Source organism: Hippoglossus hippoglossus, chromosome 23 (genome assembly GCF_009819705.1).
Source record: "Hippoglossus hippoglossus isolate fHipHip1 chromosome 23, fHipHip1.pri, whole genome shotgun sequence".
Taxonomy (NCBI): Eukaryota; Metazoa; Chordata; class Actinopteri; order Pleuronectiformes; family Pleuronectidae; genus Hippoglossus; species Hippoglossus hippoglossus.
Window position 1 is genome coordinate 5,616,139 of NC_047173.1, and position 26,943 is coordinate 5,643,081.

The 26,943-nt window shown below is 42.8% G+C and overlaps 2 protein-coding genes and 1 long non-coding RNA gene across 4 annotated transcripts in view; 1 reads left to right on the forward strand and 2 right to left on the reverse strand.

The window, feature by feature from the left end:
- LOC117757708 overlaps positions 1 to 4,552 on the reverse strand; it is a 14,466-nt gene extending 9,914 nt beyond the window's left edge. The window contains exon 1 of the long non-coding RNA XR_004613192.1: positions 4,314 to 4,552. This is a non-coding gene — a long non-coding RNA (uncharacterized LOC117757708). The remainder of the gene's footprint in view (positions 1 to 4,313) is intronic.
- csrp2 (cysteine and glycine-rich protein 2) overlaps positions 1 to 6,767 on the forward strand; it is a 14,358-nt gene extending 7,591 nt beyond the window's left edge. For both annotated transcript variants that reach the window (XM_034579088.1, XM_034579089.1), the window contains exons 4-6: positions 352 to 481; positions 2,825 to 2,918; positions 5,671 to 6,767. In XM_034579088.1, the coding sequence (XP_034434979.1) occupies positions 352 to 481; positions 2,825 to 2,918; positions 5,671 to 5,747 (301 nt within the window). In that variant the 3' untranslated portion in view covers positions 5,748 to 6,767. The remainder of the gene's footprint in view (positions 1 to 351; positions 482 to 2,824; positions 2,919 to 5,670) is intronic.
- Positions 5,894 to 26,943, reverse strand: part of zdhhc17 (zinc finger DHHC-type palmitoyltransferase 17) — a 30,779-nt gene continuing 9,729 nt past the window's right edge. The window contains exons 3-17 of the mRNA XM_034579083.1: positions 26,343 to 26,465; positions 25,839 to 25,916; positions 24,365 to 24,509; positions 23,619 to 23,683; positions 22,677 to 22,839; positions 22,443 to 22,568; positions 20,364 to 20,506; positions 19,537 to 19,637; positions 13,078 to 13,202; positions 12,222 to 12,284; positions 12,015 to 12,108; positions 9,839 to 9,922; positions 9,576 to 9,733; positions 9,342 to 9,436; positions 5,894 to 8,948 (exon numbers count right to left, since the gene is read on the reverse strand). Of these exons, the coding sequence (XP_034434974.1) occupies positions 8,810 to 8,948; positions 9,342 to 9,436; positions 9,576 to 9,733; positions 9,839 to 9,922; positions 12,015 to 12,108; positions 12,222 to 12,284; positions 13,078 to 13,202; positions 19,537 to 19,637; positions 20,364 to 20,506; positions 22,443 to 22,568; positions 22,677 to 22,839; positions 23,619 to 23,683; positions 24,365 to 24,509; positions 25,839 to 25,916; positions 26,343 to 26,465 (1,702 nt within the window). The 3' untranslated portion in view covers positions 5,894 to 8,809. The remainder of the gene's footprint in view (positions 8,949 to 9,341; positions 9,437 to 9,575; positions 9,734 to 9,838; positions 9,923 to 12,014; positions 12,109 to 12,221; positions 12,285 to 13,077; positions 13,203 to 19,536; positions 19,638 to 20,363; positions 20,507 to 22,442; positions 22,569 to 22,676; positions 22,840 to 23,618; positions 23,684 to 24,364; positions 24,510 to 25,838; positions 25,917 to 26,342; positions 26,466 to 26,943) is intronic.

Genomic DNA, 26,943 nt, shown 5'->3' on the forward strand with positions numbered 1-26,943 from the left:
TTGTTTAACTGACACTGGCACTGAGGTATTTTTGAGAGATGTTGCAATGTGGGGTCATACTTCATTCAATATGTCAATTCATTAATACTTTTGAAAGAAAATAGGTTTTGGCATTAGAAAACTTTGAGAATATTTAACCTCTCTGAGCCTTAAAATGTCAATGTTTTGTTTCCCTGCAGAAGCAGGTTTCATTTCTAAATAATTCTCTCTAAAACTGTATTTTACACAAGAATTAATAAATGTTTCATCTGACTTTAAGCCCTTTAATTTATAAAACAATAGAGAGCTGAATTAACGTTTTATTAGTAAACAATCAGTCATTTCCTCATTTGCCTGTTTCTTGTCTCGTAGGACGCAGACTCACAGACCCACCACCAACCCCAACCCGTCCAAGTTTGCCCAGAAGTTTGGAGGTTCCGAGAAATGTGCGCGATGTGGAGACTCTGTCTATGCAGCTGAGAAGATCATGGGGGCGGGCAAGGTGGGAGATTTATCTGAAGCTTCTTCTGAATACAAGACAATGTTTTTTTTTAACATTTAACAGCTTCATATATTAACAATTGATCAATTAACAAACAGGAGTTATTATTCAAAATGGACGAAGCTGCTAATAGTGCTTCTTCCGGCTGCACCTCGGCAAACATGCTGCATTCAGGAGGCAGCACAATAGTGGCAGTGTGTGCCTAACCTGCCTGGCAGTGTTGGATCGGTCAGTCAACATGCTCGACACACACAACCCATTGTTCAGGTTAGGAGGGTGTATGCATCGGCTCCTCTATGATCCTGCTAATAACACGCTTCTCTGAGCATTTACATGCGAGTGATGACTCCACAGAGAATGATCACTCGAGGAGGGAAGGAAAATGTCCGTCACAATTTTCCACGGACTTAAGGCCATTACACATCTGGGAAATTACGAATAAACAGCATGCGAAAGGAAAAACAAGCAACAGGCTTCGAAAAATATATTTGCTCCATCGAATTATTCAGAGAGAATGATCCCTTCAACAATATCCTGTGATGAAGCTCTTTTCCTCTTCACTCGACAAATGGAGATTTTGTGTGCATCTCATTTTACGAGGTAGAGAAAGAGAGTTCATTGTTTCACACAGGAGCTGTAGCTCCACTATGGTCCCAGTTCAGGACCTATTGCAGGATATTGGTCAGTTTAAGGTCCTCATCTGAGCAGTTAAACAATCATCAGAGCATCCTGGCAACTGAAGTGAGTTGTAAAACCCCAAATACTATAGAGTATGTTGAGGGGTTTATGCCCTTATACACATTGCGACAGTTTGGAAAACTAAAACAAAGCGCAAATGAAAATGTACGGAAATGCCCCCATTGTGAAAACCTGCAAGTTAACACCCTTAAAATTATAACTTTGTCCAAGATATTTAAAAAAAGAAAGAAAAGAAAATCCTACATTTAAAAATGTGAGAGAGAAACTGTGTGTGTGTGTGTGTGTGTGTGTGTGTGTGTGTGTGTGTGTGTGTGTGTGTGTGTGTGTGTGTGTGTGTGTGTGTGTGTGTGTGTGTGTGTGTGTGTGTGTGTGTGTGTGTGGGGCATTTTTGCTTGATAAATTACTAAATAGCACAAAGTTATTAATGGTTCATATTTGACCGTTCACTTAATCAACTAACTAATTTATTTTACCAGCCAGAAGTGACAGTAGAGCCAGACACACGTGTTTGCAGAGTGAAAAACACTCTGGACACTGTCTCACTGTCTGGCAGATTAAACTGTGATGTCTGTCAAGATATGAGCCAACTTTTCTTTCGGCTTTCACTCGTTCAGCCAAGTTACAGAAATAACGTCTCTTGGCTCAGGTGAGGATTCATGAGGTCGTCTTGACAACACTGAGAGAGACTCCATGAACAGGCTGTGCCCGGCGCTCCATCTTACACCACAGACTAGAATAAATGTGTTCCTACGACTTACGCTGCAGTGTGAACTTAATGGGGTTATAACAAAAACTTTTGAACGTGTAGTGTGTATTCATCTTCACAGAACTATCATTACACACTGATTTAGCATCCAACAGGAATCAAACCTCTAACCGGGGGGCCGTGTCCTCGAACGCCACAGGACCACGGTCCACATCGCAAAACCAGCAGGGAGGAAACTTAAGTGACCGAATTGAACGCACATGGTTTTATTTTACAGCGCCGAACCACATGCAGGAGGTTCGGTGCAGCGTCCCCTAATGAGAGAACACGAACCCTGTTTCTTTCTGATTGAAGCTTTTCCACGAAGCTGCGATTAATCACACCTCGCTGTGCGGACACCGGGCTCCTGGCAGGTGTTGTTGACACACAGATTTACGAGCAGATGAAGCCGTGAAGCTCACACTGTAATGGAGATCTGTTGGCACGTTGTGTGTCCCGAACAAGTCTCAGAGTGGCTGCTCACATGAAAACCCCGTCCACAGAGCAGCCCAGATTTGTGTTCCCTCTAAAAGGGAGTGGACCGCTCTCCTCCCGTCGCTGATGCACATGTGGGTTCACGCACGTGCTGATTTATTGAGGGTGATGTCATTGGGCGGGCAGGAGCTGTTAATGTGTTTCCTAATGGGACCAAATCTATTTGCGGCTCCACTGACTCTCAAACGTAACCTGTAATTTTCGAAATAAAGAAGATGTTATAAAAAGCTGCGATTGGATACGATGTAGGAAGTGAAATGTGATCTGCAATGATCAGCTGTAGAAAAAAAAAAAAGGATGTTGTTGAATGTTGGAGGATTTTCTTTTTTTTTTTTGCACAAATCGTAACAATTCAAGAGACTTGAGCATCTGCCACTGTACATTAACATCCTTTCTCTTCGTAGCCGTGGCACAAGAACTGCTTCCGCTGCGCGAAATGTGGAAAGAGCCTGGAGTCGACCACCCAGACGGAGAAAGAGGGAGAAATCTACTGCAAAGGTGAGAAGAAACTGAACATGTGCAGTGGCTGTAACTAAATGTTTCTGTGTTTCCTGATGGATCTCTGCCATCGCTGAGATCTCACAGAGAGCCACAAATAACACAGTGTAAAATAGCATTAGCTGTAGCCAACACATGCGCTGGCAAAAAACAAGAGGGGAATAAATCAACCACTTGAAAACAGATAAACATCCATTAATGCAGAGTATTGTTAGTACGCCGAGAGGTTTCCAGATTCACCCATTTAAAATAGGACATGTGGGCATTCTGTGGTGACATGGTGAAAAAGGTTGTTGATCTTTCTCATAACTAAATAGTTAAGTGTTAAAATTACTCATTGCTAATTCTTCCAAGGGACATACATGAGGGGGCCCCCAGGGATATTTTCTATCTCGCAGTGGGTAATAATATTCTAAAGTTGGGCGGGTGTGGCTCAGGAGGTAGAGACGGTCCTCCACTAAGCTGAAAGTTGGTGGTTCGAGCCCTTTCCAAAATGCCCTTGGGCAAGATAGTGGACCCCGAATTTGTCCCGACGGCTGCACCGACAGTGTGTGAGTGGTGTGTGACTTATACTGTAACGTGCTTTGAGTGGTCGATAGGAAGAGAAAAGCTCTATGGAAATGCCTTTAGAATTTAAGTATCTTAAAAAATGGAAAAGCTCTGGTCTAACATGACGATCCGAAATCTGACGATGCTTTTTCTTGAACTTATTTTTCATCTTTAATCTGTCGCACATCTTCACGACACAAAGTCAGGTGACCCCTCAACATGTCATCTGGTGCCTTCAGGTTTTAATTTGTCCAATTTTTTGGTTTATGATTAAAAAGCAACAAAATTATACTTAAATCCAGCCTCAGTATGTCAGCGTTGTCATTTTGAACATGCAAACGCACCGAACTTCAACTGTGAACATGGTTAACACTGCACCAGGAGCAGCTTGAGGGTGTTTGCATTGTCTCTGTGAACATACTGATGTCATGTGAGTGAGTAATCTGCCAGATACAGACTATGTTGCACTCACTTCTTCAACCAGGAAGTAAGAACACATGGCTCAAGTGAGGGTTTGTGTATTATCAAGTGATCTTATACACAGCAGCTCTTAAAGCTCGGCTGCTATTGACAAATGCTGTGATCATATCAGCGTAAACAAACCTGACTGGCAGGTATGTAACAAACCTAGAACACACGTACGCAGACTGTTGTACTCACTGTCGTCCCGTATGAGGGTGACTTCCTGTTTGGTGTGTGTGTGTGTGGGGGTTTGGATGGACGACAGCGGCCTTGTCCAGCTAACTGAGCCACTTCCTGTCCACATCTGCAGCCTGACCTCCACTGTGATTTCCCTCTCTCCTCATTAGCACCGTGAGACAGGATGGCTTGGCCGTACACACGCACACACACACACACGGGCAGATGGATGTTTGCTGAGCGTCATAATGAAACCATGTGCTGATGAGCAGGAATGTTGCCTCTCGGTCTCTAAACCCAACACAGGCCAAACTCTGCCGCTGCTGCTATCAATCAGTGGTTTTGTCTCCGTCCTCTCAGAGACATCCCGACTCTGTCTGCTGGATATTGTTACTCATCATGGACATTTTTGAAGACCGATGCCGCCAGCAGACCTGCACTTTGCAGCAGAAACAAAAATCCAGGCGGGATTTAAAGAGAGAGTGAAAAATTCCACTCCTCATTGTCTGACCACAATCTGAACTGTGAGCGCGTTTCAAACTTATCACGCTGGTGTGAGATAAACAACTGAGGGTTGGAGCTGGGAAACTGGTTTTCTGTCTTCAGCTACTGCCAGTTGAATGACCCGCACACACGCACGCACACACACAGAGGGGGTTGCATTCTGTCTGATGACACCCCTGCTCAGTTTGACCGTAGACACAGGAAGTGCAAGTGCAATTTAACTGGGAGACATTTTGACCCATCAGAGTGGGAAAAGGAACAAGTCTATATATCGTGAAATCAATTATGGCTGAATTCCTTTTCGCTGCTTCATTTCATGAGTCCTTGTTCACGCTAACTAACATGACTTCCTACTGTGATAAATTTTAAGGCCTTTGGCAAAAGACTCCTGCTGCTCTGAGTAACTACTGACTGTAAGTGTGACTGACTAAGGGTGGAGATATAGTTACTTTTAAAAGAAGGCATCATGGCTGCCATCGGTACCCTGCGTCCGTTTGGCGAACGTCCTCCGAAATGCATGCTACTCATCCACAAGATGCATTACAGACATGATTGGTCGGGGCTGTACCTGATCTCCAGTTAATTTATAGGTTCTGTACAGCCCGAGTTCTGTGGTGGGGCCTCTAGTGGAACACTCATATTACACTTCACAGCAAGCATGGGAACAATCGAGCTCCCAAGCCATTTGGTCGTCTATGCGAACACGTGGCTTAACAGTATATCCACGGCCTGAAGGTTAAAGGGACATTTCAACCAAAACACAGTAAAATGTCCTTGTATCCATCAGTGTAGAGTTAGTAATATTATTATTTTGACCACCTAATCACACTGGAGCAGTACAAAACACTACCATGGACACATTAACCATGAATCCGTCTCCTTACAAAGCATCAAACTTGCTGCTTTGTTTAATTTAAATGAATCATAAGTGAAGTTTCATTTCTCCCTCTCCCTCCACATTTTAGCCGATGAATAAAAAAGTTACAGGATGTGCTTTGGAACAATGACATCTGCATCTAAAATCTCTCATTTTAATTCTTTCCTCCCTTTCTCTCCACAGCGTGCTACGCCAAGAACTTCGGGCCCAAAGGCTTCGGTTACGGCCAGGGAGCCGGAGCTCTGGTTCACGCTCAGTGATGAAGCTGAAGTGGATCGCTCAGACAGAACATCTCACCCTCACACATTCCTCTGTGCTACTCTTAACTTCGTTACTGTGTTTTCTACCCTCCGTGCTCCCACGCTGAAACGGCGTAATAAAAAAACATTTACAAACCAAACCACCATTTCACATTTGACTGTATTTTATTATTAAAGCCATTAAAACTGAACCATGCCCATATGTTTACATCTGAAGCGGAGTTACAGTGATGTCTGAAGGTGGGCAGAGAGGCACTGGAGATGATTATGTGCTTTATCTTTTTTTTTTCCTTTTCTTTCTTTATTCCACATGGTGAGGTGAGAGGGTAGAAGGGACGGGTTTGCTGGAAGAACTAGTGAGGACTGAAATGGCTTTGAGTTGATGATGAGCGGGGTGGGGTGGGGTGCTGACCTCTTTAGAAAACACCATTTACCTCCTGTAACTTGTAAAGGCATCATCAGAACACACAAGTGGCTAATTCCTGGGAGCATGTTCCGCTGATATGAGATCTGAACAGCCGGGTCGTGATTTCGGACCTTTTAAAGCTCACAAACTGCGGCTGCTGCGTGGCGTCTTCGTCGGGCAGTGGTTTGTATGGTGGTGGGAGTGAAATGATGACACACACACACACACTGTCCCCTTCTGATGATGCAAACATGAGGCCCAAAAAGTTTGGGAGGCCTTAATATAATATAACCTCCCTCTATCCTTAAAACTATTGCATGGTCACATTTCAGCTTTAAGAAAACAAACCCAAAAAAATGGCGTCTGCCTTAGTTCTCTAGTGTCTTTGCTTTACAATTTGTACATCCAGTGGTATAACAGACCCAGCAATATATGACAGAAAATATAATAATAATAAAAAAACTTTTAGGATGACTACAGAGTCCACAAGCATGGAACATTCAAATATATTACACACTTGCACAGGAGGGCCCGACTGGGGATCTGGCCGCCCTGAAAGACGACTTCCACTAAACACACTGGATTTGAGAGAAAGAAAAGGAAAAGAAAAAAAACCAGACAAATGAATGAAACGCAAAAAAGTACTTGCAAATACTTCACATTCACTATATACAGACACGTGGCTTGCCGGGCTGTCACCATGGTGATGAGAATGGGGTCGGATTGACACAGCGGGGAGGGGGGAGCAGCGAGAGCCCAGCTGTCCCAAGCATCGTACATGCAGTGGAAATTTAAGGGTACCTAGGGGTTAAAATGCCTATAGACAGCAGTGTCAGACATCACTAAAAGCTACAGTCATACACTTGGAGTACAGTCACTTCGTTTTCTTTCTTTCCGTTTAGTTGGAAGAAATCCCCCAAACTGAAAAAAAAATAAAGAATTTAAATCCAGGGGCACCCTCGACTAACACTGACGGGAAAAAAAAAAAAAAAAGGATTTCGTTTATGTACAGATGCACATTCTTTACACTTCAGTCCATCCTGCTGCTGCTGCTGCTGCTGTTGCGGAGCCGACCGTGCGGGGGTCCAGACAGGAAGTGTTGCGAGGGGCGGCCATGTCTGTTGGGCCCCATGTCTTCCTCACTGTAAACAACGGGAGCTGCTGGGCCTTTCTGTTCAGTAACGGCAACAAAAAACAAAACAACTAAAAAATAAAAAAAATCAGTGCAATGTTGTGGGCAGACAAAAAAACACCAAAAACAAATAAGACTTTACAGCTTCTTGAGAAAAACACATGGAATGAACCATTTACATAAACTCGTCCATCTTTCTGCTGCGCTCTCCTTTTTCCTCGTCTTTACACTCGTCTCTGCTGTTAATAAATACACTTGCTGTACCTGTCTGTGGAGTTTCCATGTTCAACAGCCACAGGTACTTCTTTAATAATTCTTCTCATAAAAACCTATTCAGCTAAAATGATGTGAAATGTAAAAACGATGGTGCTAGAGGATAGTTACTTTATCTATAAATAGTTTTAAAATAAATATACCTGTATCACATTGTCTGTAGGATATCTTCGGTCACTTTACAGTGATTTGCAGCTGGAGACGTCCCAGTTCTTGCATTTAATCCTGCTCTAATACTGCATAACAACTGTCTCCAGATTATTTAATAGCAAAAGAAATCTTATATCTTCTAAAGTTTTGTCTCCAGCGGATGCAGCTTTGTTTGAGCAGGTGAGAAGTGGGACTCCTCCAGCGGCTCCGCCTGTAACCCAACGCTTTCCTCTGATAAGATCAACAATGTTGGCAAATCCTCATCAGCGCCACGCACAAATCATCACGGTGCAAAATCAAGACGTTAAAAAGACATTCCCTTATCTCTATCATACTGAGAAACAAATACATGATTTAAAAAACAAAACAAAAAACAAGAGAGCAACTTTACTTTAGCTTCCACGGCCACCACAGTTAATTTTCACGGGAACGCCAGGGTTCCCGAACCAATCAAAAACAGGAAATACATACAGGGCACATCAACAGGGACACCATAAATAAGGGTTTAAAGTGGGAAAGGGGGGGGGGGGGGGGGGGGAGAAAGAGCGATACTGCCACTTCATGGCGGTGCTGTCTCTGCAGCATCGCATCTCCAGTACAAATAGAAGAGCTTTTATTTTGTAATTCCTCGCGTCCGTCTTCCTCCCTCCCCTCCGCTCGTGCCTGGCAGCATCACACCGTCCAAAGGGCTCGGGAGAGGAGACGAAGCGGAGGGGCGCTGGATAGCGGTGAAGGTACTGTAATGACATCTGATGTTGTAGAATAGTAGTAGTAGTATTAATAGTAGTAACGGTGGTGGTGCGGGCAGAGAGAGGGGGGTGTAGCTGTGGTGTTGCCCTGTAACAGCATGCGAGTCCTGGCTGATTATTTTTTTCTTTTTCCCCAAAGTGTTTTGATCGGTGAGGGAGAGATGGTCCAAAAAAAAAGCAAGCGCTCCCGAGAACAGCATCACTTCGATATAATCGCATCTGTGAGGGGGGGGAAAGGGAAGAGGAGGGGGGGGGAGCAATCCTTCAAAGCTATTCATCCGTCCAGCCGCACTCAACTTCCACCTGCCCCCTCATCCCCTCCTTCCTCTTCGGCATCGTCCTCTTCCTCTGTCTACACCAGCTGGTAGCCCGAGCCAGACGTCTGGTCGTATTCTATTGTGTACTGCGTGGTCCAGTCCACCGCCACGGGCCGGATCAGACCACAACAGCGGATCTCGAAGAAATCTATTAGGTTCCGGATGCACCCGTGGCTGTAGAGAGACAGACAGAAAGAGAGAGAGAGAGGAACAGAGAGAGAGACAGGGGAGTGGCTTCAGTTAGTGGCAACAGTGTCACGACTCTTCCAGAAGTGCAGTTCTGCAAAAACAACTGATAGCACCACAATGGACCTTTGGTTCAGATATTATAGATTTAAATGTAAATTACTGAAGAAAAGAGACACAGTCATCTGGTACCTTGCACAGTGTTTGGTCGAAACTGTGGCCGGACAAATTAGAATATGATGGGCTTCCACAGTCTGGATAATTAATGGTAAACACTGATTTGACAATGCGAGATAGGGTATTAGCCTTGGTGGAGGTATGTGCCCATCTAGTCTAGAAGACGTGTCAGGATGCAGAAATGAATAACAGAGGAGCATTTACTTGAATGGGCTTTCGATGGACGTGGCGGTGACTTTAAAGTGCTTGTATCTCCGAGCGTTCATCCTCTCGTTGGTGGTGATTCCCAGAGCAGCGATCTGACAAGAGGGAAAAAGCAAAGAGCACAGAGACATTTTTGAATCAAGAGATGGAAATATCGATTACAATCCAAACGAGTTTATATCACTGATATTGTGGTAGCTAGACTCAGAAGAAGAAGAAAAAGTAAATTCGGACCTGGTAGAGCTGACACATGATGAGCACCGCCACCCACATGAAGTGGAAGATGCTGTTGAGGAACATCCAGAACATCCAGGGGGAGCAGGAGGCGATCTGGGTCAGGTAGAGCCAGAAACCATCCTTGGCGTAATTGGTGGCACAGTGGATCCTCCAGTCTGAGGGCAGAGAAGATGAAGTCAAGAGGTCAGCAGAGGAACAGGAAGATGTATGTGTTGAGCTGATGCAATGAATAAAAAAAAAAGAAGGCCTTTTTGACTCACAGGAGATGCAGCCGTATATCATCCAGCAGATCATGCAGAGCAGGAAGAACAGGTAACCCATGAAGTAGCGGTGATTCCCACTTCCTGCAGAGGAAAGGACAAAAACATGTCAAATTCTGTGCTCCTCATATCAGTTTGTGGCTTTGGCTGCCTCTGCCAGCTGAGGTGAGAGTTAGGTCCAGTTTTTTATGCTTGGACAAATCCAGAAGTCACTGGGATGAGATCACTTCATTGTCACACTGCTGTGTTGAACAGAAGAGAAGGGAGACATACAAAATTCAGTCCAACTAAAATCTTACAGCATTTCGAGGTGTGAAGTGTTTATAAAGGTCCTCATCCATAACAAAACTAAGAGTCTACAGCAGTACTAGTGGCTCTGTTGCTTTGAGCTGAATGCTAACATGCTAATCGGTTTATTTACAATTTGAGTTTAATCCATACACTATGTAAAGATGGACGACTTGACTTCTTCCCTAAAGTAAAGCCGATTGGTGGCTGTTTGCAGCATAGTCTATAAACGCTGCCTCCTCTATGTTAGTGGACGGGACACGGACCAAAATAAACACACAAAAAAATCGAAGTAAACTAAAGTAAACTGGAGTACTAAAGGACTCACTAGAGTACACATTGGATACATTTCCCTCAGAGATTGTTTCTGTCCAAATGTGGATTTTTCTGGTAAGTTTGGTTTAAATTTGTTATTTTATGCCATAAAAATGGGGAGAATCCTCATGACTGACAACTGAGACTGAAACGAGATTGGTCGAGTGAGTATCAATGGGTGCATCAGTACAGCAGCTCCAGCCACCCAATCACTAGTCTCCAAATGAAGTACTCAGCTCAAGATGGCAGTGTTCATGTCCAGGATATTTTGGTTTAATTTCTGGATAGTGGGAGGAAGCGGAGACACAATGTCCATCTTTATACACAGTCTTCCAATATCAGCAGCAGAGGGAGGATGGGTGAAAAAGGAGACACTGCCAACAACAGAACCACACCTCTGCGCTAGCATGGTCAACAAGAATCAGCGCCTTATGGGTGCATACCTCCGTCCCTATCTCCCTTCTGTTCCTGAGAATAACGAAGAGCATTATGACTTCAGAGTGAACTCGACTTTTAATCTTTTGGATATAAAATGTCATTGTTTATTTTATCCTGTTAGACCTTTACATTGAATTTTGCCACAATCAGCACATGAATGAGGCGTTCTTGCAGTACCGTCTATTAACTCATTAAGAGGCCTTATGAGGGAACATAACATCATGATATTACCTGTTGAGAGACAGTCAGTGCACCTGCTATAGATTTACCCTCTAAAACATAACATGCAGTACAAGGAAAGCTCACCCTCACCGCATCATAAATTGCTTCCAATGTTTGAACACGTCTTAAAAGCTTTTTGTGTCACTTTTTTTACTGGACCGTTGTCCCAGTGGTCATGAGGCCAAACTTTTTGTTTGTTCAGACAGTTTCCTCACGTTTAAAGCTTCATCCTGAGCAACAGAAAAATGGAAGTGCTACAGGACCCCTGCCCGCCTTCCTTCCACCAATGTCTCCAGAGTGCAGACGACACACCTCCCCGCACACGCACACACACTAGTACTTCTATTTGTGTAAGGACACTCACTGACATAACGCTTTTCCTGGCCCTTTACACTAAACTTAACCATCAAAAATAAAACCCAGATTTCACCAAAATGATCTCACTGTAAGGCCTAATAATCAAACTGGTCCTTACAAAGACAGAAGTACATACACTTCACTTAGGTTTTTCCAACGGATTAAGGACTTAATTGAATAATTCTCCACTGCATTCAGGTTCTGTCATAACTCATGATTTTAAGGATGTGGTCTTATTTAAGTCCCACTGGAGGTTTTTATGTCATAAAGCTTTAATTTTTTACAATCAAGAAGATATTACGTAGTGCTTCCTGTGTTTGATCATGTTTTTTTTCCCCCTCAGCTCTTCTTTGTTGTGCATAAAAAACAGAATAAAGTCCGAGCAGAGCCTTTAGTGAGGACATGTGTTGCTAAGGGAAATCTGAAGCTGTGAAACAATAGAATCAAAACTCTCCACCTGAGGAGTAAAACTAGGAGCAGCTGGTTGTTGGGAAGTGAATGTGTTGCTGTGGTTGTTGACATGCTCATAAATCTGCAGTGGTGTACGCCGACGTACCGACACAGTTCCCCACCCAAGGGCAGTGGTGGTCGAACTTGGCGATGCAGCGGTTGCAAACGGCGCAGTGTTTGGACCTGATAGGCTTCCGTATCTGTCAAGAAACACAAACAAGGAATCCTTAAAATGAAAAGTCGGCTTATTGACATAATCCCTCATATGCATTATCAGTTCTTGTGGGGCGGGGGGGAAGGAGATAGACTTTACCAAGCAGGTGCTGCAGAATATACTCAGATCCAGGCTGCCCGTCTCTGCCAGCTCCACGATCGTCTGGAGCAAAGAAACGAGAATAAAGAGCAGGATTAAAAAAAAAGAAAAAAAAGAAGAAGAGAAAGACATGGCAGAAAAATGAATCAACAACTGAGAAACTCATCTCGCTGAGGTCTGTTTGGCAGTGCAACAAAAGACCTACTGACAGTGCACAGGCTGAAGCTAGGGTTTCCAGCTGGATGATCACTCTGGAAAGTTGGCTGATTCACGGTGAACTGGGACAAAGGCCACGATGAGATTTACAGTATGACTCACTTGTGTGTGCGTTTTCTTTTTTAAAAAGGCAATATACCTTTAACGGGATTTATCTAATCTGTGCAAATGAGACATTTGCTCCTCCTGTGTGTTTTTTATCATCTTGTTTTTACAGCTCGTCTCTGTGCAAATAAATTGAAGTTAGAAAACTCCTTATGTGCATGTGTCAAAGGAAAACAAGAGGTGGGAGGAGATCCTCTGCAGCGGAGGGAAGACTTTGAAGCTTTTGATCGGAGGTGGCTGACTAGCCTGCACTGTGCTAACAATGCAGGGTAAATTTAGCTCATCATCAATCACAGGACACAGGACAATCGGGTCCTGGTAAGACGCTGAGTCCCTGTCGTTGTCGATCAGAGTGTGATAATGAGGGACGGAGGCCGGAGGAGGGTACAGAGAGGGACGACCACTGTGGGCAGCGGACCGGAGAACCCACCGGTCAAATGTTCACAGCTCAATTAACATCACACGTGATATAAGAAAACAGTGGGAGTGGGAAAAACACCAAACAAGTCATAGTGATCACAAAGTATAACTCAACCTTTTTCTTCTGCTCCTCTGACGCTTTTATGATTCCTGGGTCCGACTTCCAAGATTTCCCAAAGTTGTAGAACAGAAACAGGGTGTTTATCAGGAAGGGCACGTGGACGGTGGCAAAAGGTAGATGTGCAGCGAGGTTAAGGAAGATGGTGGACAAACAGCTGTTCTCTGCACACTTTTAGTTCGTTACTTTCACCACAATAAACTTCAAATCATTTTAAAAACACATTGCTGCTGCTACTCCTGGACCGATGACAAGCAACTGCTGCATTAAAACGATCGACGTCATTTAAAGCTGCAGCGTTATTACAGGTGCTAGTGTAACCTGCTGCTGCCTGGAGCTTCATCTGTCCTTTGTGTAACACAGCACAACCATTACTTTCAAAGCCTCCTGAAATGGAGGGACTATCTATGAAAGTAGCAATAATTCCTTAACAGTCAATGTGATGTTTTTGTTAAACCCCTTGAAATAAAGTTGAAAGTCTACATTTCAATCACATCTTGATGAATTTATAGAAACACGCTTATAAGACTGTAGTTTTAACAGCAGCAGGTAAAATACTTGATTATAAATCTCTATATTTATTCTATAACCAGTGACGATCTCGTGATGGGAACACAGCAGACACATGCCAACCCATGAGTGCTCAGTAGTCATTACTACGTTACCACATCAGTGCTCAACATTCATGGGTAGGACCACGTCCACCTCTTCATTGTGATTTCAATGACACACCTGTTTACATCCGGTTGTGACGCCATCGTGTTGATTAAATCTGTTCAAAGACTTTTCAGCACCTGCCAAAATACACAAAACCACTTCTGTGGTCGTTCCTGCAACAGTAGGTGTGTCCAGGTCCACATGATGACAAACTCACACCAACACCTGCTGTTGCGTCCCGTAAAGACTCAGCTGACGTCGGCCGAACATGACAAAAACTTGTGTGTTGTGTCAAGTTTCTGTGTATTTTATTACAATGATGTCAAAGTGAGTCAGTTATTCTCGTCATAACAACATGACAAACAGACAGACTGTCTGAACTCGACTCACCGCGTCAAGGCGGGATCTTTTCAGTCCGTCACAACAGCTCAACATGACTTCCTTCCATGTATACACACAAGAGACCATAAAGCATTCCTGCTTCTACAGAGGAAATGCTGTTCTTATATATATATATATATATATATAGATTCTTTGTTACACAAACACTGCTTGTGTGAAGGTGTTTCACAGTCAATGTGTAAATGTAAAGGAGGAAGGTTCAAGTGTGCACATCGATTTTAACACACATAACAGACATGCGATTACTATGTTATGGAAAAAGATGTGTAGGTTCAACAGCCTGGTGTCTAACCATGGAGAGATAAGATCATATGTTGTGACAGCTGTGGATTAGCCTAAGTACAGTCAGTGCTGCGTGTGTGTGTGTGTGTGTGTGTTTCCCAGAGGAAACCAGCCGAGTGACACACACTGCAAAAGCATCAACACTTGCTAACGTGTGACTCAACATTTCAATTTGTAAGGCAAAACTATGAGTCAATCATCATGATGGGATCCAAAAGAAAACAAATCAAGAGCAATATTGTCTGAAATGAAGTGTTGCGTGTGACAGTGTTCGGTCAAACATGCTGAGTGTCACTGGAAGGCAGCAAATGACTGACATAAAAGGGTTTTACGTCGTCCATGTTGAAAAAAGTTTAAAAGGCATTTTACATATGGTCTTGTCCACTAACTTTATGAGTGTGCAATATTTATTTACTGGAATAATCTTTCCCAAAAAATGTTTCCACACCGCAAAGCTTCTATTTGGGGCCGACGTGTTGCATAAATGTGTCAGGATCATATTCCAGACTTAAAATGAAACAGGTTTTTACAAAGTGAAAAACCCATTTGAATCCCAAGTGCCTTGAGTAAGAAACACTGTCAGTACGGTTGGGTCGCAAAAATGGTACCAACTTAAAACGCCATTAAAACAATAACAAGTTGTGTTGACTGTGCTATTGAACTATCGCTAACAACTACCATGGAGGTTACTCTCATTTTTCCAATAGCAAAGGGGATTTTAAAAATGGCAACAGTCTATGTTAGTTTGTTAGGATCCCCATTTGCTCCAGCACTGCAGCAGTGATTCTTCCTGGGGTCCGCAACACAATGGTGGGAGAATGCCGCCTGAAATGTGTGCGCAAAGGCAGGAGTCTGCGATCTGCTTTGTCAAAACACACTCGATGTTAAAACCAACACCGACAGAACCACAACAGATGACCGAATAAATCCTGTGAAGCAGAAGCAAAGGTTTGCAGCCCTCGAGGTCCGTTGGGAAATCAGCTACTAGTAACTGTGAGAGACACTGCAGGCACAGAAATAACGTGCCTCAACAACTACTGTGGTTTGTTGCTGACAAGGAACCAAACCACTGAGCTTCTGTGGTCATCCCTGCAGCGCAGTTATGATTTCATTCATAGGCACTTTCTGACAGAGCGAGAGAAGCTCCTACACATCCCTGAGGACAACATGGAGATTGATCTTCTAAAGTATCTCCATAAAGAAGAGGGGGTTGACAGAACAGAACTGATAAGTAAGAAACTCACTGGAGTGCCTCATTGGTCTAGTAACTCAATGACCAGTGGAGTGGCAGAGGTTGAGCCAGGGATCGATGCAACTCCTCAGACAAATGGTTTCAGTGGGACAGAGAGTCAGCGCCTTCCCATTAGTATCCATTTATCTGTTGAAGGGCTGCAATGGACGCAAGCATTTTTGGCTTATTCCCAGATCAATATACTGATGACGGATGGTGGATAAAACTGTTACGGTATGTAGGCACTGTGGCAAAATAAACCATATGGTATTGGCAATACATCTAGCATGGCCACACATTTGAAGCTACATCACCCTGACACCCGGCACATAAGACCAATGATTCCCACACAGTTGATCCAGTCTGTGGCTGTACCACAGGGGCACATGCCCGCGCCACAGTGCCTGAATGACAGGTACAGACTACTTGCACTGCACTGCATGTGTACACACAGCTCCAGCTGAAACTATGATGTCTGAGTGCCTGTGTGCACGGTAAAAACTTAATGGACCATATCACGAGCATGCAAGAGGGAGAGACGGGGCGAGCATGAGATAAATAGGGCTGCACACAGCTCTACATGAATCAAAGGAGCAAAATATCAGAGATCTCTTATGTTATTACAGGAAGTGTACATATTTCTTAAACTGTGAGTTTTGTGATCCGTTGCACCCTTAATAAGGAGCAGATATAATTTCGGTTCAACTAAAGTTAAACTGATACAGATCAAAGCTCTGTGTTTTTATTGTTTCTACAAAGCAGTCAGTGTCGTCTTTCATCAGTTCTGCACTCTTGCTTAATTCCACACATCACAAATCTGTCTTTTTCAAATCTTCAACCCCGCTGGTAAAGCATTTTATGAGCAGGTCTTCCCCCTCTTTTTCACTTGAGACATAAGGAAAATATGATCTGGGCCGGGGGAAGGACAAAAGAAGTAGCATCGCTCAGCTCATACCTTTGTCATTTGATCTGATTTCCACCACAGGCCTGGGGAGGATAATAAGCTCACATTATGAGAAAGTGGGTCAGGAATGGTAGACACACCGTTTGAAGGTAGAACAAAGACGTGCAAAATACCAGGCAGAATAATGACACTGCCTAACAGACATTGGGGCTGTTACGAAACCAACAGCAGATCAGGTCCTTGTGGTTATCAGTTCTTTGCAACTTAAATCATTCACTGAAAAGTTTGAACAAAAAGTAAAATGTCAAATGAAAACGTACCCTTTTCATATTTGACCATGAAATCCGGACAAGACACTTTAAACCACATGTTGGAATCTTCCAGCCCTTCGCACAAATGAAAGGTTTGTATCCTATCTACTAATCCAAGTTCAACCGAGGGTCACCAGAACTGCAGGCACGTACAGAATGAATGTTAACCCGTGCTGGGCCCCAGGCCACAGTTTACGTAACCAGGCTCTGAAGGGTCAGACCGAGTAAACCGATTCTTCCCTTGACATCACAAAGGAGGAGGTAAAAAGCATTGCTACGCTTCAACTGCAGTGCTGTCGGATGATCAAAATGGGGCTGAAACCCACACACGTTTTCACGTCAAACCCTTTTTGTTGAGAATTTCAGAAATCCATCAATCACAAACACTTCCCGCAGCGATTAGCTTGGACTATCATGAGGAATGATGTTCTCTCTTTTATATTCGTAACTATGTTTTTCCCTTCCTGCGCATACAACTAGGCAGAGCTGCAACTATTACATGATTGATTAGTCAATTCGAATAAATTAATCAGAAATTGTCTAATTTCAAGCAAAAATGTTGCTTCTCAAAAACAAGTGACAAGCAAGTGCAACACTATGCGCACCTTTAAAAGGAAGGACTCGCTTGTGCAGTGTGCGCTGATATCCCCCTATTCAAACGATTATTTCATCTTTACTCTCTAGGACAGCAGATGTTTCATCCAGATGTTGAGTGTGGGCCTGTTCACAACAGATGTCAGCACCTGGATAACGCATCATACTTGACAACACACTTGGACCTTAACTGGACATTTGTTCCAGTGGGGTTGAAGTATCAAAACGATACTTGTGGAAAAAGCTGGATGTGCGTTTAAATTAATTACTAACGTCTCGTCACAACAAGCACAAAATCCTCCGGTCTCACGGTGCTCTTGAGAAACATTACACTTGATTAAAAAGTAGACAAGTGGACAAAACCAAATGTCAACCCAAAATCTCCTATTGAGCGGCGGAACAAAACAGAATAGACCACGACTGCAGCCTTGTAGGAGAAATATCTAATGTCTCGATGATGTCAGAGTCATGAACCAGCACGTCTGTGGACTGAAAAGGCTGAGGAGAGACACCATTAGAGCAAAACGATTCCTGACACACACGCACACACACACCTAATGACAGGCTTGATAGCTGGAGGACAAAAGAGAAGTCTGAAAGAAGCAGTGTTTTTCTCAATCACGTCTTCATACGAGACCAGACATGTCTGTTGTCAAAGGGACAACTTCCCACGTGGTGAATGATCCATGTACGAACAAACATCTAACAGTGCACGGGATGTTAACTTCATCAAATCTTTGCTCTTTGAAGATGAATGCACATGAGCAGGTCAGGGCACTTCACTGTAGTGAGGTCCCATCTATTTACTGCTGAGTAGATGCCACGCATCCATGAAAAACATGTTCAAAACACATCTCCAGCAACATGAAAAATGAAAAGACCCTTAGAGCACAGTTTTCTTTTTCAATAACCTCAGGTCAAAGACCCTCTCCCTTCCCATTAGTCAAGCAATGAGGCATTAAATTAAAAGCTTTCCACAAACGAGAACTCCCCACTCACCTCCTGCAATTAGTGGCTCCGGAAAAAGAACAGCCATTCTTCCACGAACAAAATAACATGAGAAAGCAGCCGTGCTGTGGCCAAGAGAAACTCTTTGGAGTCGCTTTGTCAGGTTTCACCCAGCAGCTGCTGCACACTAAACACACTGTTCCCGATTATGAAACACAGTAAAGAAGCGGCGTGTTCATTTAGACACGTAACTTATTCTGCTTTCTTTTTTTAACAAGAGAACATATCAGCTTCTGGTGCCCTAATTTCCATTAACTCCTCTTTGTACACAGCTTTCTCTCTTCCAACTCCTTTAATCCACTGAAATTGGCCTGAAACACGAGGACTTATCCTAGTAGTGTTTTGTCTTATTCTAGCAAAATACGGGGGGGGGAATTCAATTTTACGAGCCCTTATTTTATTGAGATCTTCCTGCTTAGAGATAACATTTGCCAAACATATATTGGTTGACCCAATACATAAAAGCACTTGGCTTGTATTGCATGATTGCAAGATCTATTAAGCCAAGAACAAACAGCCCATTTGAGGAACATGGAACGAAACTGCAAGGTTTTTAAATTGTTGTCTTTACTCTGGTAATGAGACGATGAGTGTGCCAGGTCTCAAACCTCTGGCAACTCACTTCACACACAAGTGGATTGTGGGTGAATACAGATATGTGACTTAATGTGGAAACAATCTGTCACTCTGAGTGGCTGGAAAGAGGTAGAGGTCTACACGAGTGCCAGCTAAATGCCAAAACGTTTTGATTCAATGTCACTCATCTATCACGGAGATGGAGTAGTATGTGCCAGCAAGGGGGTTAGGAACACAATAATTCAAATGTCATTTTGTACATAAAAACTTAATGTATATGGTATTACCTGTGAACAGAGCCAGGCTAGCTGTTTCCCCATCCCTAGTCTTTATGCTGAGCTAAGCTAATTGGCTGTAGCAGTAGCTATATTTTAACTGTACTGACATTACAATGGCATCAATCTTTTTAAGCATTTCCCTAAATGTCAAACTCTTCCTTGAAAAAAAAAAAAAAGCCAATACGAATGCAGTCTAAAGAAAGAAAAGGATATCATTCCAGAACCAGTAGAACCAGGTGGTGTACATCCAGAACTTGGTGGCCAGGTAGATTCCCAGAGGCAGGGCGCTGTGCATGGAGTGGTCGAAGAAAGCCCTGCACACAGAGAGAAGAGAAGACAGAAGAAGAGGAATTAAGTGTTGTTGTTTTTTTTAAATCGCCCTCATTAACCCCTAACCATCATCTCATTTCTGCACTGCACTTCCTGCTAATCAAATATTGTTCACAGTAACACTTAATTAATGTGTTCAATACATCAAGGCATTCTTCCTGCACATGTGAAACCTGCTCACTGCAGCACATGTGGATGAATATGAAGCCGACACTCTGTTCTGACAGCAGCAGAAATAAACCAAACCACGACCTAGTGACACACTGCAGCTGCACTCTACACCTCATGTGGACTTTTCACTGGGAATGTCAGTAATTATACAGCGAACACTCTGGTAAAAGTATGTTATTGTAGTCAAAAGGTTAACAGCAGTGACAACAAACTGCAACAGCAGGACCTGATGGCAGGAGTAAAGGGGTTTAAAAGCCCAGTGTAATATTTAGGTGTAGGGGATCTATTGGAGGAAATTGAATGTAACATAATCCTAGCAATGTTTGCATTAGTGGGTCATCATCAAAATAGTTGATAGAATTTTTAGAAAGAAGTTTAACCAACAAAATCAAGCAACAAAACAAAAACAGTGTATAATCAAGCAAGAACAATGAATTATGGATATTTATGTCTTCCACCCATTATGAAGCAAGAACATAGCAGACAGAAATCTGTGAGGTGTGTGTGAGTGTAAGTGTGTTTATGTGACTGACACGTACTTGGAGAGGAACTGCACGGAGATCCAGACACCGGCGTACATGAGGCCTTTGATCAGCCACGAGTCGATATCCAGGTCAGCAATGAAACCAACTAGCCAGATGACCAAGAAGGGCGTTCCCAGCATCACCTTCTGCCTGAACTCCTGCAGGAGGAGGCCGGATAAAAAAAAACAAGTGAGACAAGTAGAGAGAGACATGACATAAAAAGGAGGGGGGAAGCAAAGTATTGAGTTCAATGTGGAGAGCATTACATTACGATTGATAAGAGATGGATGTAAGTCTGGGAGAGTAAAGAAAAATCAAAGAGAGATGAAAACAAGACAGAAAATGCAGAAATGGAAAATACATGAGACGTAAACCAGGGGGAAGGAGAATGTTGTAGCACTTTGTAGCGGTTTATGGTTTTAAAATCTTTTGTAAACGTAAAAATATTATCTTAGAGGTGACTCTTAACCCTTGTTTAAAATAATTAGACTAAATGTGCACGGTTCATGAGACAAATCCACTGGCGTAAAAGTCAAAAATCAATAAAACATGGACTTCATTAACTGTCTAACATATAGGTTTAAGATTTCACCCTATGAGGAGGGTTTTCTGCAGTTATTTTAGAGCAGCATTGGGGATTTTTGTAAAAACGGCACAAGTGATGAACTATACGTTAAGGGCAGTCTGTACAGAGCAGGTTTAGCTTTGAGGGTCGTCTATAGTGCGACGTGCCATCGGTGTGGACGCAGCCGAGCAACAGCCCTTCTTCAACCGCCTCTACAAGGCAATGAAAGATGGTGTTGGTGTATCATTAAGTCCCACACATGTACAGACATGCCTTGAGTTCACTTTTATTTTAGGGTTACTACACTACTTCATACACTGATTTTTTCGTTTTTGTATAAATATATTTTATTGAATTTTTGATTTTCCAATTAACAAATGAAAAACAGAAAAGGACAATTTAAACTATTACTATTTATATTACTAAACATTGTACTAGAAAGATTGTAATTAAAGCTTCATTTGCAAGTTAACCTTGATGGTTAAAATCTTCCGCATTTATTTATTGTCATTTATTGCAATAATTGACAATGATAACTTAAAAATGTCTGTGTTTAAAGAATGAGGTGTCCCGACCCTCAACAAGTGAAATGCAACCTATTTAGTTTTCTATCTAGTTTGGGTATTATGTCTTTAACAGCCCTGTGACATGAAGAGCAAGGAAGGAAGCAGCAGGTGTATTTCACACTTATGGCCTATGAAGCTCTACTCACTAAAGCACTGGGCCTGACAGTAGTGATCTGGACCAAAGCTGAGGCAAACAACAGACTTCAATGGGATGTGCATATAATAATCTACAATCCACTAAATCTACAGTGACATTGTCAAAGAATAGGCATCGATTTTTCTATCTTTAATGCAATTTTTGTGTAAATCTAAAATGTACCTTCATTAACTTATTATGTCCCAGCAGAAAAGAAGAAAGACAACACAAGCTGAGTTAAAACACGTATTCAGTTGCAAAAATTCCCCCCCCAAAAAATCTACAAAGTCAAAATAAAAACATTCAGACAGTAACAAACAGAAAGCAATACACAACTTCTACCAGGACAGGAAATAACTGACCACAGATGTTTTGAAATCACCCACTCTGTCAGGAAACCAAGTAAATATCGGAACATCCCGTATTCCGGTACCAAGTTCATTGTATTCCAGTTGATTATCAGGACACATGTGAATGACCACCCTCTCTGCTCAGATTAGACGGTTTGCTTCCTGCTTTGTTCCAATTTCCCCAGGTGGTCACATTGTTAAATGCAACAGGTCATTTAAAGAACCCTCTACTTCCTGTCAGACTGTCTCTCTGAAACTGTTAAAAGTCCGACACATTAACCAACCCCAGGCATGCTGTTGCACTTGGGCTGTAAAGAAGTTCAACCTGGACAAGCTGGTCTGAGCATGTCCACTTCAACTGAGATAGAAAATGTAAGGTTGCCCCACGAACATCAAAACTGTGTGTTTCTTTTTGTTTAGACAGTGAGACTTGATAAGCAGTGACTCTCTTAAATGTGTGTATGTGTTTGCGTGTACCTTGTCCATCTTCAGCCTCTTCAGGTAGGACGGGCTGTCGTAGCCTTTTGCCTGCCGCGCTTCCTGTAAGTGATTGATCATCCAGACGTTCTTCCTTTGCTTGGCAAGATCAAGCGGCGTTTCCCCCTGAAAAGGGACAGAAGACAAGTCTGTGCACATGTACCATCACGGAACTAAATATTACCAGCATGAAACAGCTAGGACAGAGTGCAAAGCCATGAGGAATTAATTTACCTTGATGTTCTGTGCATCAACGTTAGCGTTGGCATCCAATAGCAGGCTGATGACAGTGGTGTTGCCGGCCAGCACTGCCCAGTGCAGCGCTGTGTTCTTGTGATATTTGTCACCAAGGTTGACAGAAACGTTGAAGGTTAGTAGCAGCCGGGTGGGATCCACACTATCACATAGAGGCAGAAATCAATCAAGTTATGAAATCCACCTAATGAGATGACTGTGCCATTTGTTAGGATTTAAAACCCCAAAATATATTTTGACTCAAAAAATTTTTGTCAAATGAAGAAATACTTGTATATTGTTTTCTATAACATGTCATAGCATTGTTAGTTCTAACAATCTTCCATTTTCAGTTTTTAAAGTAACAACACATTTTTCATAAATTTTAAGATACTGTGTGAAATTGGACATTTAATCGCTAATTGGTTTCGACAGATGTGAGCCAATAGAATTCAGTAAAACATTGTTGCTGTTCGAGTTCTAACATGTTCTTCCAGTGGGTGTATCTCACTCAGGGTAAAGAAACCCACCTAACCAAACAAATACACGTCTGTGGTCAACAATAGATGTATAACAGACGTAAAAACATTTTTACAAGTGCTCGAAAGACAATGATGTCATATGAAAACTGTCCTTTCTTTCAATGCATTTTCATTTACATAACCTCAAGACGTTTCTCCTTTCTCCATTTTATCCTGCTAATCACCCACTATTGTAATATATTTAATTGCTGAATATATAAATCAGAGAAAAATTGCTTGTCAGGATTATTCATATAGAGCAGAGCAGCAAGACTGAGACTCGTTTCCCTGTGTCAGCAGTTTGTCTAATGAATTACTGGTCATTCACACGAGAATGTTCCGTGTGTGTCTGCCGTCAGCAGAAACATGCTCCGGCTTGTACATGGGCTTAAGTGGACTTCAAAATGTAAGTGTTGCACACCTGTGTGTCCTGTAAGCCGCCCACATCAGAGGAGTCATGCCGTTCTGATCCATCATATCCACGTCCTGTTAGAGAGGGAAGGTTCAGTTACACGCTGGAAAAAGCTGAGGAGCCAGTGAGAGGCGACAGGAATACAAGAGAGGTGGTAGGGCTCCCCCTGATGGAGAGCGACGGTAGAAAGTGGCTCACAAAGCCCAAACAAAACAGATAAACAGGGAAAAAACATTTGAGGAAACTGTGTAGAGTGACAACTACACTTGCTGTTGTGTTAAGGGCCATTACATACGTTTATTTTTTTCTTTCTGACAAGTAGGGGTGTAACAGTACATATATTCGAAGTGAAAAATTCCGGTACGGGCCTTTTGGTTCGGTATGCACGGTACCGACTCGTTGTAATTGGGCATTAACAGAGTGATGACATTGTTAGTACCAGCAGGGCATCAAACCCTCTCTGCAAACTATGTGGACAGGTACATTTTTTTTGAAGGGAAAAAAAAAGTGTTTATTTTGTTATTTTACTTTGTAAAAATTACTTAGGTAAGAAAGACACAGCCATAGTTAACCAGGGTTGAATAAAAATAAATAAAAAAATCTGTTGTTTTCTGTTCCTTGTTTCTACTGTACCAAAAACATAGCGAACCATGACCTCAAAACAGAGGTACGTACCGAACCGTGATTTTTGTGTACCGTTACACCCCTACTGACAAGAGACAAAGCTTCAGCCTGCTGGAAAGAGTGTTTCCTACCGCTCCTTTGGCGATAAGGTAGGCTACGATGGAGGTGTGACCGAACTGGGCGGCCAGGTGGACGCAGCTGCAGCCCTCGCCGTCAATCAAAGATGGATCTGCGCCATATTTCATGAGCTGCACCACCATGGATAGATGGCCTTGTCTGGAAGAAGACAAACAATGATTTAAAAGAGATAAAGACACTCCCTAAGATGGCTCATATATCGTGAAGACTTTGAGGGAATATAAATAACAGAAATAAGAAACAAGATATTTAATAGAAAAGTGTATTGTGGGGGGATTCTTGAGTTATGGCCAAAAACATGTTTTATGAGATCACAGTGACCTCGGTGTGTGTGTGTGTGTGTGTGTGTGTGTGTGTGTGTGTGTGTGTGTGTGTGTGTGTGTGTGTGTGTCTCTCTTTCATCACACAAAACCCGTAATTTGCTGTGTGTATACTTGAGTAGACAAAGCCAGTAACACCCAACACACCTAGCTCGGTTATGTGTGTGAATAACTGAGGTCATATAGACAAGAGTCGACGAGGGGCATTTAAAGGTCATTGGTAGGTGGAGGGGATGGGGGGGTGGAGACCGACACAGGACTCCTATGCCTGTTGTCAAACCAATCAATAATTCAGAAGGAGAGAGCTTCATGTCCCCCCCCCCATGTCTGCTAACTGGGGGTCACAGAGGCGACTGTGGATCACTTGCAACCAGTCCCTTCACCTCAGTTTACAGCACAACTGAGTGATCGTTACAAAAAGGAAGGAGGAAATAAAAACGCCTTCAGACTATCAAGATAAGATAGAGGATCTACGTGTAAAACAACTGCGCTGATGAGTTTAAACAGTTAACTTTGCACTGCTTGATTGCGTCAATGCTAAAATAAGCCTACAATTGACTATCAACTGGACGAGAGAAGCTAAAGTAGATCTCTCTTACGCTGTTTTCCAACAAACTCCAGAAAATGTCCAAAATATTCAGGTGGGTGGTGTCGTCTGGGTAGAGCAAGCAGGAAATCAAATCTCATTGTCTTTCCAAGTTGATATCTTGTGTTTCACCCTGAAGTATTTGCACCTCCTTCATGGGTTAGAAACGTCCTCAACACGCCCACTTGTTGGTGTGAATTGTCCTGCTGTATTCTCACTTGGACATGTTCCAGAATTTTTACAAGAGGGCTGGCAGGAAACGTTTAGGAATAAATTCCAGAGCGACTTAGTCGGACATCTGCGTTCTTACTGGAAAATTACAGGAAAATGTGCAGGATTCAGTGCATATCGGAAAGCAGCTTTAGATTCAGTTGCTTTCTGTTATAACCTTGGACCATCGCAAGGAATATATATGAATCAAAAGAAGCATTTCAATTACAATAGTCTGAACAAAAATGATAGAGAAAAGTGCATGTTCTCAGGTCAAAAAAGGTGAACACGCTGTGGGGGAAATGTGTCGATCACATGGCAGACGTGTTATCTGTTGTGAGTTTCTGTTACCTGGTGGCCCAGTGCAGAGGTGTGGAGTTCAGGTCTCCTCCCAGCTGGTCAACTACGGCTCCCTTTGATATGTAGTATCTACACACAGGAACACAATTATCAGGTTTAATTGTATTTTACATCTACACAAGATTGTGAACACTTTTTATGAATCTAATCTGGGTGTGAGCTGTGAAACTGGTGCAGACTTTAATAAACTGTTGGCATTTTTTCCAACAAGGAAATGAAATACTAGAAGGATGTTACACACAGAGAGATCTGGTGAAACTAACTGCTAGGAGAGAAAGCTTGGTGGATTCATACAGGACATTCTAGATTACAGCCTTACCAATACTGAATTTTTAGTTTCACTTTTATAACTCACACCTGAGAACTGACCAGCACAACCACATATTTTTAGCCAGTCCTGGAGTTCAGACTCACAACCCTCCAAGCACAACCTGAAAATCTCGAACCTCAAAGCTACAACCAACGTCAACATCCTACACTATCGCGCTGACTCACTTGACCAAGTCTATCCTGTTGTTGATGGCGGCCCAGTGGAGGAGGGTAACATTTTCTTTGTCTGGCTGCCGAACGTCGAAGCTCGCCTCCACCAACTCCCTGCACCGCTCGAAGATGCCGTACCTGAGGAAGAGGAGTGGGGTGGGATTAAGGTCTCCTCACAGACAAATATGTGTGCATACACAAATAAGTACAGGGTGAAGCAAATAAAACATAAGACACACTGACAAAATGCACACATGCATAGGAGCACACACACAAACAACACAGATAAACAAACACAGACTGTATCTGTGTCATAGCTTGGCAGTGGTTGTCTTAAAAAGGGGATATCCCAAACCTCAAATCAAAACAAGTCAGACAAAGCTTTCATTGTCTTATCAGGAACACATTTACACATTTCTCTCACCAGCCTGTGACTTCTTTCTTTAGCACAGACTGAATCCGAAAACCACAGTAGAAAACAAAGTGGTGGTTCCGGATTTAAAATGAATGTAGCTTGGTAGCTTTTGTAAATGAGTAAACATGTTGACTCCGGAGATGCTGCTGCTTTAATTAGGCCAATAACTTGGAAGTCGTAAACAATGTCCACCTCCCTGTG